This window comes from Ambystoma mexicanum, chromosome 3q, assembly GCF_040938575.1.
Source record: "Ambystoma mexicanum isolate Mex_15411 chromosome 3q, UKY_AmexF1_1, whole genome shotgun sequence".
Taxonomy (NCBI): domain Eukaryota; kingdom Metazoa; phylum Chordata; class Amphibia; order Caudata; family Ambystomatidae; genus Ambystoma; species Ambystoma mexicanum.
Genome location: NC_090926.1, coordinates 1,195,542,527 through 1,195,558,620, shown reverse-complemented (window position 1 = coordinate 1,195,558,620; position 16,094 = coordinate 1,195,542,527). Strand labels below are relative to the sequence as shown.

The following is a 16,094-nucleotide window of genomic DNA, read 5'->3' as shown; positions in this document are numbered from 1 at the left end:
GAGAGCCAAACTAGAGACTTCAATCTATCCAGAACTAAGAGACCAGACCAGAGAGAAAGCAGTGCTGTACCCAGAGAGACCCAGACCAGCAGAGAGAGCTGACCCAGATCACTGTGAAGTGCAGAGGCCAGACCAGACCAGACCAGAGTCCAGTCCAAAACCCTGACCAGATCCATGGCGAGGCCCATTTCACTCAAGAATATAGTGTGAGTACCCAGCAGAACTGTGTAGAACCAATCTCTTAGTTTAAATTCATCTAATTCAATCTATTTAACCTAAGGAGAACTGCCTCCTAGCTGTCACCTGTCATTTCTAGTTGCAAGCTGCACTTGTCATTTTGAGCTTTTGAAATTTGCAAACCCAAAACCGACCTTTATTAAATCGCTCATATCTCCGCGACCGTTTGGGCTAGAGACTTGCAGTAACTTTCCTCTGATAGCTTAGAATCGTAGCTTTGAATCGCACCAAGAACCGCATTCCTACCCCTTATAGTTTTACCGCAATCGCGGAACACGCATCCGCGAATTTTACCGCGATTTGCAATTTCTTCACATGTAAAAAAACTGCTGCTGCTGGCTTTCCATTTGCCAGAAATTCGTTTAACCTGTTAACTATCCCTGCATCATTGCTAGTGTGAGCCTGGACTAATATTAACTAGATACCACTTACCCTGAACCTCTAAAAGGGAATTAAAAGCGTTTCCAGCATATTTCTCATTCATTGCCAGCACATATCAAAGCAATTTGGGCCTGTGATTTCAAAACTCCTATCTGTTTTCTGTTGTCTAAGCTTGCTGGATTGAACTGATTACATTGATTGCATTTCTGAGAACTGTGTGCTTTCCTCCCATTTCCTTGCATTGCATAAAGAGGGGGGAGTGAATAGCCAGAGAAAAGTGATTACATTGTTTGGTTGAAATCATATTGAGTATTTTCTGTACTGCATTCATTGAATATTGCATCCACCTGGGCTTACATAAAGCATCCTCTACCACATTATACTTTTGTTCCTATTTACCAGTGTGCTATCTTATCCATTTCCTGTCAACTCATTAGTGATTATAAAGAAGTGTGCTAGTGCCAGATTCTCCATTGTTAATCTTTATCATATCAGATTAAGGGTGATATTCAATTATTAATTTATTATAAAGTGGGATATATATACCTATTGTTTAAATTATCAAATAAACCTTTTTAACTTGCAAAACAGAACTACTTCTTGGCTCAGTGGGGTCAGGGGGATTCCAAGAGAGGGGTGTTATATAGGGGTAGTCATCCAGAACGCATGAACTGGACCTAAAGATATATCAATAAGGGTTTTCATTCAGTATTATAGACTAGGCGTTAACTTAGCTGTAGTGCTGAATTGAATCCTCTTACACGGTGCCTCTTGGAGGACTTGTTATGCGAACAGGAGCTCCCACACCACTTGTTTGTGTTCTTATCCTTTCTTTCACCCTCTTCTTGGGGCAAAGATGTGTGTGGCTCTTTGGACTTCTCTTCAGAATGGACATCTCCTTCAAAGGAGAACTGGATGGGTTGCTTGACATGGGGCATGTGATAATGGGTGGGAGGATTGTTAGAATATACTTAAAGAAAGGAAGACAGATCAAATAGAAAAAGTGAGTACATTAAGCGATATGAGAGGACAGTGCTCAGTGAATGAGATGGTGGACTAGAGAGTGGGAGTGAGAGAGCGGACAGTATATACACACGGATGAGGATGCAGTTATTTCAGGGTACATGTTAGAGGTATGGAAAGAGTTAGCTGGGATGAAGGCTTGTGTGTAAGGAGTTTGAAACACATTTGTTTGGGATTGTGGTAGCAAAGTTGACTGCCATAGTGGGTTTTGAGACATGAATAATTAAGAAGTTAGGGCAGTGTACCTGTATGTTGGCATGTAGGGATGTATGGCATTATATTATGTTTTCCTCCTGCCTCCCCAAATGTGTTTCTACAGATATTGCCAGGGCAACAAACATTCCTGTGGACATTCAGTTGTCAAATAGGTGGGATGCATGTTGAAACAAGGGAATGTGATCTGCAGTTGTGGGAATATGATGTGTGGACAACACCTACTGATGCTCAGTATATTTGGGGGAGAACGGTTTGTTGCAAGAGCCAACATTATCCTAATAAAAGAAATGAAAGGGTACTTATTACTGATCACACAATGGCCACACCAACTTTTTTGTATACATTCCTATCACATACATTATAGAGGGGCACTTGTAATGGGGTGGCCATGAAAAGGATATGACATAAAAGGAACATAAACATTTTGTGAACATTTGCAAATGGAGGTTGTGGTTCTTGGGGAGGACTGGAAATTGGGCTTTTACGATGTTCAGACAAGGATGGGATGCACCTGCCATATAAGTGGACTTAGTTGTACATGATAGGCCTCAGCAAGATGGTACTGAAGATGTTAAATAAGAACAAGGAGAAGTCCTCTGTGCCATAATGCTTGATCTAGAACAAACAAGAGGCCCCTCATTGGGAAAGGTCAGGAAAACTCTGCGAAGGAGGGACTTTCTGGAGTGATGGAGTTACAAGTTAAGTTTACAAGTGGTTTGTGCCCTTTGGGGGGCGTTAGGGAGGGAGAGCTAGGCCTGACTATAACACGGTCAGGCAAGCCCACGGAGGAGTTAGGCAGGGCCACAAGGGGTTTTGAGGTGCGAGATAAATTTGGTGACAAAGTGAGGTTGGGGGAACTGAAGAGAGAGGGTAGATGAGGGTGGGAGATGCATAGAGGTCGAGGTTAGTGTGGTTAGCTGTTTGTTATATTTCAGAACATTCATAGAGATGTTTTAGCCAGATTATCATTTTGTGTGAGATTTGACCTGTCACATTCCTGCAACCTTTACCACCTAAATGGTATCTGTGGTAAGTTCAGTCTTGGGCATTTTCAGTTCATGTTAGAATCAGTTTTTTTGAGGGTATCTGCATGCCAGTCTGCAGGGCTTTCAGCCACACAGGCCACTTTCCTCTTCTGAAGTGGTCCCTTGCCAACACCAGCATTTCACAATGCATACCTACAGATGTTGCTGTTTCTGATTAAATAGTGAGATGTCATGGTGTAGCACGCTTTCACTTCAATCCTGTATAATTCCCCACTCCTCCACACTTCCTCCACTTTTAAATAAAACTTGTTTCAGTACTGCTTGCATTGAAACTCCAGAAATCTGCATAATAATGAAATTAACCATTTCTTGAAAATATTCACCCACAGTTTTGGAAGGAAAATCATAATCTTGAAATATGTGACCAGAAAGTTTGAAAGAAATGAGAGGGACATTTAGTGTAAAACATTATGCAGTTATATAAATGCAAAAGTTGTATAAAGGTCAAAGGCCAAAGTTATACAGAAAATCAAAAACGCTTTTATATTTAAATATGCCACAGAAGGATTTTATGTTTTCAATGATTGGAACAGTACTACAAACAGATGTTTATAACTAATCCACATTCTTGTTGATAGCCGCCTACATTTATTTGCTAATAGTACAGATGTTTTCTGGTATGCTGTGTTTATATTGAATATTTTACACAGAATGTACACATATCGAATATTTTACAATGAAAATTGTTATAGAGAATATATTTAGGGGTGGCGTAAAGGGTTAAATGTTTTTGGGTAATGGTGGGTTTTTAGGAGTGGGAAACAGGGGTTAGCCCCACAAAACGTTTGTCATAAAATATTCGATACATGTTCATTCTTTATAAAATATTTCTATATAAAGACACGGAACCATGTTTCTATGTTTTATTTATGTCTAGGTTGACAGTATATAATGAGCAAAGCAGTTGGGGGTTCAGAGCACTTCACACAGGAACACGAGGAATGTAAGAACAAGTGTTTCTAGGTAGGTGTTTGCTATGTAGAAATATATAGTAGGTCCATGGGTAAACAGCTAAAGTCAATTTTGGATGGAAGAGCATAAAATACAGCAGGAAATGTACATTAAGAGAATAAGCAAGGAGGATATGTGTAAATATGGCATATATGCTAAAACCGATAGCTGACGCTATAAGAAACCACCACAGGTGAAGTTACACAAGTTCAAAAATGGATTGAGGAAGGTAGAAATGTGACTGCACAAAGAGTGTTCTTCAAAGACAGTTCAGGTTTGTTGAGAAGACAACTGTGGATACAAGTGATACTTTCTAGTAAAAGATCCTATTTGTGCAGTAGGTTTGAAGGTAAAAAGGGAACCGCTTTGAAGGATCAGGGAAGATAACTCCCCGCATGCAGCTCTTTTGAGTCTGCAATCACAGGTGTGTGACCATGCAGGTCTTAATTATTGCCAGGCTGATAGATTAGAGCAACACATTAAATTGTGTTAAAAGAACAGCTCCATTTTGGCCGGTGTGTGCTGGATTGGAGATTTATGGCAGAATGGAAAATGGCTTTCAGAGAAATGGAATATTGAGAATTTTTCAGAATCTGATTACAGATGTTTGAAGAAGAGCATTGGTAAGGTGAGGTGGGAAGAGGACGTGAATATGGAAATATTGACGGCTGTCAGAGAACCAGGTGAAGGAGGAATTGTGAGTAAAATGTACAAACATATTGTTTCTAAATACAAAGAGAATGTGAAACTAGGAGAAGAATGGAGTCAGCGTTTGGGGTATGATATTACGTGGGAAGAATGGATGGAGATGTGTGGGAATGTGAAACTTTGTTCGTTGAATTTGAGTGAAAGATCTAGACAGATTACAATTTTGAACAGGGTCTATTGGAGCTCTGAAATAATGATGAAACGGGGAATGTCTGATTCTGATGATTGTTGTAAATGTTTGAGTGATATAGGTACATTAGAACACATGTTCTGGCATTATCAGAGAATTGGAGGATTTTGGTCAGATATTTGTCACATGTGCCTTTGTGTTCTGGAGACTGACATTGATCTGGACTTTAACACAATGATTTTAGGAAGTAACGGTTTATTGGATGATCTTACAATGTCACAAAAAAAATCTTGTTCAGAGGGGCATTAATAGGTAAAAATATGATACTTCACAATTGGAAGTCACAAACTTTGCCACTGTCATCTGATTGGATCTCTGAAAAGCATTCTCTTGCAGATATGGAAATGGTAATTTTCAGGAGACAGAAGAAACTGAACATTTTTAAGAAAATATGGAGAACATTTCTTGATGTATACTAGGTCTTTCAGTTTTCATTATTCATTAGTTTATCTTTGTAAATTGTATTGATTTGTCTGTTTGTAAATTGTTTAATGTTGAATAAATGAAGAATATAAAAAAACAAAAAAATAGATCCAAGAATCTGGCAAAGCCACTATATAGCCTCTTGGGTAGATCTAGGTTGATTTTAGCAACAGGAGGAGAGAAGACAGCAAAAAAGGGGTTAGTTATAACACGCATATACTTAAGAATGATCTAAGCTGAGATAAACACTTAACTGGAAAATAAACGGAGACTGGTAGGAAAGTTTGGTCTGAGAGAGTGATCCCTATTTGACCACCCTATTATGCACTGAGCAATTGCATTTTCTGTTCAAGGTCACACATATTGTCATGCAGTGGTCAGCGTATAGTTGGCAAACACCAGAAGGATGCTAAAGCAATGAAGCAACAGATGTACCTGGAGCTCAACTTGAACACTTTTTGTAGCCGGGTCCAGTTTCTGATCAGTGGTGAATATCCTGTAAAAAACTGAAAGAAAGACATACTTGTGAATGGGATTTGTATTGTAATATACATGCAGTTATACCAGTAAGGTCAAGATAAGCATGAGTGTTCTGATTTATACTGTTTATAGACAGAGTGTATCTATCAATGCCATCTATAATCAGAGCAACGGATGTAGGATCAAATACACTTTATGGTCAAAGGGACTTCACTGGTGAGACCTTTCTCTTTAGACTGTGTGAATGAAATCTCAGCAAGATCAACCCAGACTTGTTCTTACTTACACTTGAAAATGGTCCAATCTCATGTCAGAGCTCCGATAAATACTTGACCTAGTTCTGTCATGAGTTAGGATTGCTTGCAAAATGCAGATGCTCTCCTAGCTGCATTGTACACAATCATTACAAGAGCAATGCACAAATATCTGGTGCACATTAAAATACCATTGCACCTCGATAAGTGCATTCTGGCATATTAAAAGCACCAGGGCTAAAAATTGCCCTAGTGCTAAAAAGACCCGACCAATTTCTCAAACTTCTCTCCGCCCGCAAACCATCCGGCTCTCCGCTAGACCCTTGCCCCGCCACAACCCTCAAGGAAATGTTCTCCTCTACCTGCGCAGGAGAACACGCAAGATCCATCATAAGTGACTCCCTTTCCTCAGGTATTTTTACCGACGCAGTCATAACGGTTCATGTCAAACCTCTATTAAAAAAACCTTCCCTCGTCCCTCTCTAACCCAAAAACTACCGCCCCATCTTAAACACCAGATTCCTTGCCAAACTCATTGACCGAACCGCCTACTCCCAACTAAATGCCTTTGTTGAAGCCAACAATCTCCTAGACCCCGCACAATCAGGTTTCAGAGCCTGTCACGGAACCGGAACCACTCTAACTTCAATCTGGGATGACCTTAAAATCACGGCAGACTTCGCAGGATGCACCGCATTAATCCTACTTGACCTATCCGCCGCCTTTGACACTATCAATCACTCAATCCTCCTTGACCACCTCCACTCCCTGGCAATTCGTGGAACCGCTCTCAAATGGATAGCTTCATTCCTCAAAGATAGGTCCCAAATAACGATACTATCCACCTATTCCTCCCAAGCCCGACCAGTCGACACGGGAGTCCCACAAGGAGCGTGCCTATCTGCCCTCCTGTTCAATCTCTACTTAACCACCCTCCCACCAATAATTTGTTCACACAACCTCCTGTGTTACAACTACGCGGATGACACTCAACTAATTCTAAAACTCCTGAACTCAAAACCCAACTGCCGTCCTGACCTCGCTTCCTGCCTCCTTGACATAGAGCTCTGGATGACCCAAAACCACCTCTTGTTAAATACCTCCAAAACTGAAATCATGGTATGTGGCAACTCCAAACTTCTTCCACACCCACTACCCTGGCCACCCGCCATGGGGAACTCACTCACTCTAACTCAGTAAAAAACCCATGATGCACCCTTGACTCTGACCTAACACCCTCGCGCCAAGTCAACAACGTCTCAAAGTCCTGCCACTACCACCTTAAAATTCTTAGGCGCATCTTTCCATATCTCTCCTTTCCCAACAGACTCTCCGCGGTCCAAGCAATTGTTATATCAAGACTGGACTACGCAAACCCCCTTTACCTCGGAGTCCATGCTTACCAACTGAATACATTTCAAAGGGCCCAAAATGCCGCAGCCAAACTGCTACTTGCGCTTGGCCCGAGAGACCACATCTCCCCAGTCCTTAAGACTCTGCAATGGCTTCCAGTGGCCCGAAGGGTGACTTTCAAAACCTTATGCATTTCTCACGAGCATTGCATAAATCCGGACCTCAATATCTTCAAGACAATCTAAAACCCTATTACCCTCCACACCCCCTAAAATCAATATCAGCCGGCCTCCTAGTCATACCTAAAACAAACTCAGTCAGGTTAGGCGGATCATCATTCTCAGCCTTGGCCCCCACGCTGTGGAACACACTCCCACCCCACATCCGCCTAACTGATGATCTAATGTCCTTCCGCAAACTACTGAAAACTTGGCTCTTCCCCTAAAACCAACCCGTACGCAATCTAACCAGAACGAAATTACAGCAGCTCAATGACTCCAATCCAACGAACTCCTAGACTCTGAATAACAATAAGACAAATAACAGTACAACATCAAGATCCATGTGAGAAATCGACAACTAATAACCACTAATGTAAACTAAAAGGACAAACAGAATAGAACGAGTAAAGTAGTCCAAAGCAGTGAAGTGGTAAAAAGTTTAAATTAATGAAATGGATGTAATGAGCGCAATGGACAAAATGAACAAAAACAGGCAAAATGAATAGAGAGAAGAGGATGGAAAAATGAATACAAGAGACTGATGAATATACAGACAGATGACTCTGACTGTATGAGTGCACGGCATAAATGGAAAGTACAGAATAGAAGATTCAGGTACATGAGACAAGAGCAGTGCATGAAATAGATGGAGCACGGAACAGATCCAGTGCGTACGACAAATAACATGGCCTGAATAGATAATGCGCGCTGAGCGGATAAATGCGTTGAGCAGATGAGTGTGTAGAACGAATGAGTGTGTAGAATGGATGAGTTTATAGAACGGATGAGTGTATAGAACGGACGAGCATGTTGATGGGATGTGTGTATAGAGCGGATGAGTGTATAGAGCGGATGAGTGCATAGAGCAGATGAGTGTGTAGAGCTGACGACTATGTAGAGCAGATGAATGCGTAAGTGCGGAATAGTGTATAGAACGCAGGAGTGCATAGAGCAGATGAAGGTGCAGAGTGAATGAGCGTAGAGCGGATGAGTGTGTAGAGCGGACGTGGCTGTAGAGTTGATGAGTGCAGAGGTGCAGAGTCTGTAGAACACAGGAGCAGATGAATGTGCTGAACGAATTAGTGTATAGAGCGGATGAGTGTACAGAGCGGAGGAGTGCATAGAGTGCATGAGTGCATAGAGCGGATGAGTGTATGATGTGGATGAGTGCGCATGAGTGAACGACTTTGTAGAACTGATGAATGTGTGGAAAGAATGATTGCATAGAACGGATGAGTGCGTGGAGCAGATAAGTGCGTGGAGCGGATGAGTGCACAGAGCAGATGGTGTGCAGAGCAGATGGATGCGCAGAGCGGAGGGGTGCACAGAGCGGAAGAGTGTGTGGATCAGACTAGTGGGTAGAGCGGACGAGTGTATAGAGCAGACGAGTGCGTAAGTGCGAATGAGCGCGTAAGAGTGGAGGGTTACGTAAGAGCGGGTAAATGCATAGAGCGAGCGAGTGCTTAGAGCGTGCAAGGGCATAAAACGGACGAGTGCCTAGAGTGGACGAATGCCTAGAGCACACGAGTCAATAGAGAAGACGAGCACGTAAGGCGCATGAATGCACAGTGCGGATGACTGCACAAAGCGGATGAGTTGCGTATAGCGGATGAGTTGCTTAGAGCAGATGAGTGCGTAGAGCGGATGAGTGCGTAGAGCGGATGAGTGCGTAGAGCGGATGAGTGCATAGAGCGGATGAGTATGTAGAGTGGATGAGTGTGTAGAGCAGATGAGTGCGTAAAGCGGATAAATGTTGAGTGCATGTAGAGTACATTGAGCCGCTGAGTGCTTAAAGCAGACAGAATGGGTGAAGTATGTGGATGGAATGGGCGACGTATATGGATTGAACGAGTGATGAATTTCAATAGAATGGGTGATGTATGTATATGGAACAGGGTGACATACGTGGAAGGACGAGCGCGCAGAATGGATGAGTGCATTGAACGGATGGAGCAGGCGAGGTATGTTGATGGATTGGGGACATATGTGGAACAGATCCGAGTGCGTGGAATTGCTCGGAGTACGTGGAATGGCTCGGAGTGCGTGGAATGGCTCAGTGTGCGTGGAATGGTTTCGGAGTGTGTGGAATGGTTTGGAGTGCATGGGATGATTCGGAGTGCGCAGAATGTTTCGGAGTGCACGGAATGTTTTGGAGTGCGCAAAATGGTTCGGAGTGCGCGGAATGGTTCGGGGTGCGCGGAATGGTTCAGGGTGCGCGGAATGGTTCGGGGTGCGCGGAATGGTTCGGGGTGCGCGGAATGGTTCGGGGTGCGAGGAATGGTTCAGAGTGCACGGAATGGATTGAGTGCGCGGAATGGTTCGGAGTGCGCGGAATGGTTTGGTTTGGAGTGCGCGGAATGGTTCGGAATGTGCTAGAATGCATGGAGCGGACTGGAATGCATGGAGCGGACTGGAATGCATAGAGTGGACTACAGTGCATAGAAGTGCGCGACATACATGGTTTGGAATGCATGTAATGTTTGAAAGAGCATATAAACCATCTTATCACATCACCATGCTTACTCTCCTCTTTACATCACCATTCAACTAGAACACAGAGATACTATGACACCATTTGGTATAGCTGTTCTCATACCAACATCTGCCTCATACTCCACATCACTCTAACTAATCACTGCTGGTCTCACACACCCCAGCCAGGTGTTCTTCTCAGGCCTAACGGAGCCAGAACTGGTCTGGATAAAACCTGCCAGAACTAACACATACCCCTGATCTCTCAACCACCACACCTACCGCTATGAAGCAGCTATTACACGAATGCCACACCGGCTGCACACATATCCGGTGCTCACAAGCACCTTTGACTCTCTCTACTCTCTCCACTGACTTGAACTTCGGTTCCCGAGGGCGTTCAACCTACCAGCGCCTTCAGACCATACCAATGGTACATAAGGCGCCATATAAATGCGAAGTAACATAACATATATTTTAATGAATTTATGGAGCAGGGCAAAGTAGTGCTAATACCGTGCAAACCTTGGTTTTTCACGGGTGCAAAGTTTCTGTAATCTGGCCTCCGCTTTTTAGGGGGAACACAAACTATGACACACTTTTCACCCATATGAGAAGATGTCCTGCAGGAAGTACAGGCTTTACCGCACACAATCTGCGCCTCCCTTGATCCCTAAAAGCCGTTATAACTACTTAACAGAAATCTCTGTTGAAGCGTTTCAATAACATGTATTGTACTGTTAAGGATTTCGATCAGGCACACACCCAGGTCTCGCCGAGCATGTAGTGCGCAATAAATACTTATTTTATTTGTGTCTATAAATTCATTATTCTTAATGATATACCACTCATATCCCACCCTTCTCAAAATACCCCCCAGGTCACACTGAACCAGGAATCAGGCTAGTTTGTAAATGTAAATATGTATTTATTTAATATTCAAATCACACATAAGTTTAATATATATATATATATATATAGTTATGGGGCAGCAATCAACAAGGGTGACAATACAATTCAAAATAAGTAAAGCAATTGAATTCACTTATGATAATGCAGAAGGTAAAACACAGGAAAAAGACAGTTTTGGTTTGTGAACAGATAGCATTTAGGTTAATATTTCCCCTGCAAAGTACTGAGAGTACAAATGAGCAATCCTACACAGATGTCAGTAATCAGCAGGTATTCAGGAATGAAAGACAATGTCTAGAGTTCAAATGCAATCTTACCTCCCCAAACAAGAGAGAAAACCGTTTTTGAAAATAGACACTTTTAAAATGACAGGTGAAAAATGGCTTTGTGTAACAATGCAAAGTGGTGCAAAATGCTTAAATGGAGAATAATTCTTAGGAAAGCAACACTAAACAGGTCTTAACACACACGAGCTACAATATAAACAACAGTACACACTTTAGATCAGTATGGGATTTGAGAAACACTTTGAATGGGAAAAAGACATGTGTAAACTTTTGATAACTGCTAATTCGTGGCAAAATTTCACTATGCGATATTTAAAAAAAACGGGTCCAATACACTGTTCCGCGAAGTTTTGGTTGTGGGTGTAGCTAAGGGTCTTGGGTATCAGTGAGAGTTGACATTTCGTTTCTATCTTTAAAATTGAAGAAGTTATAGAGGTTTTAGTGAGAGGCATTTTTGCAAAATAGGCGCGAAAATGAAAACAGAAATTCGGTTTTAAAAATGACAGATTGGTTTGATTACACTATATTTATGACTATGAAAAAGAGAATGCCACACATGAATCTTCACAGTTACGTAGCCAGCGTAACCCTTCACGTGGTGTATACTTGATTTCTTTCTGGGATCTACTTTAGTTACTCAAAATAACTAATGACTTAGGGTTTGGTAAAGAAATGAGGAAAATCAGGGCAATAATGGTTTTGATAATACTAGAGTTCTGAATTTATATAAATAAATTAATAAACTTAAGCCGTCTAGAGCGCCAGGCCCCGATGGCATACCGCCTTTTGTTATAAAGGCGGCGCCAGAAATATGGGCTAAGTTACTTAAACCTATATTTGATGACATCTTTGTGACCCATATTATTCCCGAATCCTGGGTTCAAAGTATCATAGTTCCCATATTCAAAAAGGGTGATGTTCTCAATCCCAACAACTATAGACCCATAGCACTTTTGGAAGCGGCTAGTAAGGTCTTCGGCATTTTGCTTCTAAGAGACCTTAATAAAGTGATAAGGAAGAATGCCTGTTTCAGTAAATTTCAGGTTGGTTTTAGAGAGGGTTTGGGAACTAATTTGAATGGGAACATTCTGGCCCACCTTAGAGACACGGTTCATCAAACCAATATAGGAGAGATTTATTTGGCATCTTTAGACCTTTCTAATGCTTTGATGGCGTTGGTAGAGCAAGACTATGGACTAAAATGTTAGCTGTGAGTATTCCTCGTAAGATTGTTCAACTCTTGGCTCTGCTTCATAGGAATACCTTGGTCAGGGTTTGTTTGACTAGGGAAGGTGTTCTCTCAGAGGCCATTGCTACTAATGTAGGGGTCAATCAGGGCTGTTCGCTCGCACCAACACTCTTCAACCTATATGTGTGCGATGTGGGGGGCATGTGTCAGGGCCCTTCCATTGCACCAGCTGGGTTGGGGAGTTTGGCTATCGAGTGGATGGCGTTTGCTGATGATTTTATATTATTTGACCGTGGCTTTCGAAGAAAGATGGACCTCTTTTATTAATAGCAAATAATCTTTCACCGAAAGCATCCAAATCCCGGACGATCGTATTCACAAAAAAAAGAACTATTAAATCCTATAGTTGGAGGATGGGCGAGGACCCGTGGAACAGGTTCAGGCAATCACATATTTAGTATATAATTTTATTAACAGGTCTAGCCTGAAGATGTGGAAACTGAGCCTGGAGTTTTGGGATGGTTGAATTTGGGCCTATCTAAAAGAGTTCAGCAATGCTAAGGCCTGGATTCTGCAAAGAAATCTGGAGTCAGCTGCAAGCTCAAGAGTTCTGGACAAGATGAAGAAGTCAGAAACAAGACGCTGCACGGAATATGGATGCGTTCTGGAAGCAGTGTGTCCTATGTAGAATGAAGTTAACTATATTTATACTATCAAATGACATCACCAAGTTTATGGTGTGGGCAGAATTTAAAAACACACCCCCATGGATGTGAGTGGCCACAGGCACTTTCCTGGTTTTGGCTGGCAGTCAGAACAGAGCTGTCATCTTTATGATGGAATTTAGGAACTCCCAATTTGATTTTGACCAAAACTTTACTTTTGCACAAATGTACATTTCTAACATGATGTACCCTAATAAAATCAGACATATACATTTCATATTTGATGGGCTATATTCACATTCAATCCCCATATCTGTGCGAGCTGTCTTTCTCATTCTATGGAATTTTATCAATTTATAATCATAACCGTTTGGATTAATCCTTTCTAGTTCGGTACATCTCTGGGCGCTTTTCAGTGGATCATGTACATACAATGTTAGGCTTGCAACATTAATAGTTCCGCTACCATGAGAGTTTCTTCATAACTTTGGTCCCTTAAGTGGTACCGGTTTCATCATTATCTTCAAAGCAAAAGCCTAAAATTAGATTAATATCTACCAATTTTCAGACTTATCCTTCTTCCGGTTGCACAGTTAAAGAGTTTCACATATAATCACAAATAAGGGTTTAAACATCAAAATGTTCCTGCAGTTTTTTTCTCTCCTTTCAACAAACAACAGCTTTCAGATCCCTTTGATCAGGGTGGGGTGTAGAGGGAAGCATCCTGCCCCTCCCCAGCAGAGGTCCATGCTCAGCCTGTCCTTTGTTCTTGGCACAGCTACAAGACGAATGTCTAATGAAGTCTATTGTGCTCCATATGCAAAAACCATTAAGGCTTCCTGTATCAAGGGAGTGCCAACTGAAGTGTCAAGCCTTCCCAGGCTAGGCACTGTCCAATCAGAATTAAGCAGTTACTTCCACTGGGTTACTGTAAGATTCACCTACAATCTTTTATTTAAAAGATATAAAATGATCAGAGTTTATAATGGATTTTGACATTTTAAAGGAATTAAGCCCTTCACAGAAAAATGCTTTAAACAGGCAAATTTTGCTTTTCTTCAGGAAAAAGAAACACATTTAAACTCGGTTTGACATCTAGTTTTCTTCTGCAGCTGTCAGGCAGTGAGGCCCGGCTTTCTCTGAGCCACCTGGAGAATTTGTGATTCCAGCCCACTTTTCATTTCAATAGCTCACTGGGAAAATGACTGAAATTAGCGCCAAAACAGCCCTTTGAAGTTTGCCATTGATTAGGAAGCTGTATTTAAGGCAATTTTTCAGATTTTAGCCCACTTCTGTGGCCTTTGACATCATTTGACAGGTAACAGCACCCACTGGCATCCTCCTGCAGGGAGTTCTTGTTTTGACATCAAATTTCTCTCTGTGTAGCAAGGTGGTGCAGCCTGTTTGTGATTTCTGAACCATGCATGGTTTTGCAGATTTGGCGCGCACAGGGGTTAGCACATCCATTTTTGGCAGTTTTCTTTCTCCATTGGCACAGGGGTGTAGTGTGACACATTGGCATGGGTTGAAATATCCCACAGCACAATACCATTTGAAACGAGCTGTGGTTAACCCATCATGGATACTTTAGAACTAGACAACTTTTGGCCCATCTCTCAAAGACCAGATTTTGACAATGAAATGTTTTCTTAAGAGTAGGCCTTAACACATTTGGAAATCAGTGGGGTGAATAGATCCAAACATTCATTAATAACAGTAGAAGGGCAAGGATAGCCCATAGAGTTGGTCAGTATCAAGTTCAAAATAATTACTTTGCAATCAGTTGATGATAGCTATTTGAAATCAAATACTTCTGAGACTGTATTAATAGTGGACGTATTACCCTAGGTTTTTTTTGCTGTGCACTTAAGAAAAATAGACAACATTTAAAAGCTTCATACATAGGGGGGTAAGAGAAGCCTGTCATATAACACAATGTGGTTTAAAAAGTCAAAGTGATTTCTAAATATTCTGGTGAGGAGAAACCTATGGCATATTGTTGAAAATAGTAAAATTGCACATAGTGTTCAAAAGTAGAGATCCAGCCTTTTCTTAAATATGGTCCCACTATTCTCTACAGCCAAACTCCTACTGCAAATGTTATACAGATGAAGATCTTCCTAGAGTCAAGGATAACACTCTGGTTAGTAGGAATAATCACAGATGTCGTATGGTCCAACATGGAGCTGTTTTTCTTTGGAACCTAGAGCACCTCAAAAACATTTGAGACATTGCTTTTTAGCGTAGGTATAAACCAGATTATATATGACCCTCAAGTATTTCCAGAATTAATGTTAGGGCATAAAGAAGCAAGAAATTATTTCTCAACCTAATATTCCGAAATGTCCTCATCGGATATAGGCCATTAAAATAAAGGGTCCGATATTTAAAAGAAAGGGACGGCCCATATGCTCAGGCTCACTGGCACATCAATCTGATAACATCAGATTCCTTTCTTTATAATTCTATGTATAGGTGGATGCAGGCGTCCAGAGTGAATGAAATCCATAAGTCATTAACTCAATATGCCCCACTTTTATCCTGTTGGTATCAGAAAGGGGCATTCTCTATAGTCCTTTTAAAACATTTGTGGGTGGGGCTCAGAAGTAGACGGAACTGACCAAAGCTAAGATTGGTAGGATTCAGAACATTATTCAAAGGACCATGAAACAGATGTAAAGCCAGAAAATTAACAAACTGACAATAAAAACAAAACAAGCCCTAGCTAAAAGAAACACAAGCAAGTGCTGGAAAATCTCACCCAAATGCACAAGGCACGAGCCACTTGTGAGGCGGAAGTTCTGAAACTGGAACGCATAAATGAACAGAAGGACCCTATCCTTAAAGTTGACAGAAAATACAAGGTATTGAGTGAAGCCTGTTCTATCTGCAACTGAGCTCATGAGACTAAAGGCTGTTGACCTTCCCCTGTATAGTTGAATAGGCCGTTGTTGGTTCTCATGTGTGTGGTAAGCCTTTAGCACTATTGAATTTCCATTTTCAGACAAATCTTTCTTAACGTTGGCAAGACCTGTTCGATTTTTTGCAATTATTCTCTTCATGTTTGCCTTCCCATTGGGGATATA

At 41.5% G+C, this 16,094-nt stretch overlaps 1 protein-coding gene across 2 annotated transcripts in view; it reads right to left on the bottom strand.

Annotated features, from left to right (window-relative positions):
• LOC138447740 (complement C3-like) overlaps window positions 1-16,094 on the bottom strand; it is a 2,843,165-nt gene that overhangs the window by 2,715,808 nt on the left and 111,263 nt on the right. For both annotated transcript variants that reach the window (XM_069604045.1, XM_069604046.1), the window contains exon 4: window positions 5,611-5,681. In XM_069604045.1, the coding sequence (XP_069460146.1) occupies window positions 5,611-5,681 (71 nt within the window). The remainder of the gene's footprint in view (window positions 1-5,610; window positions 5,682-16,094) is intronic.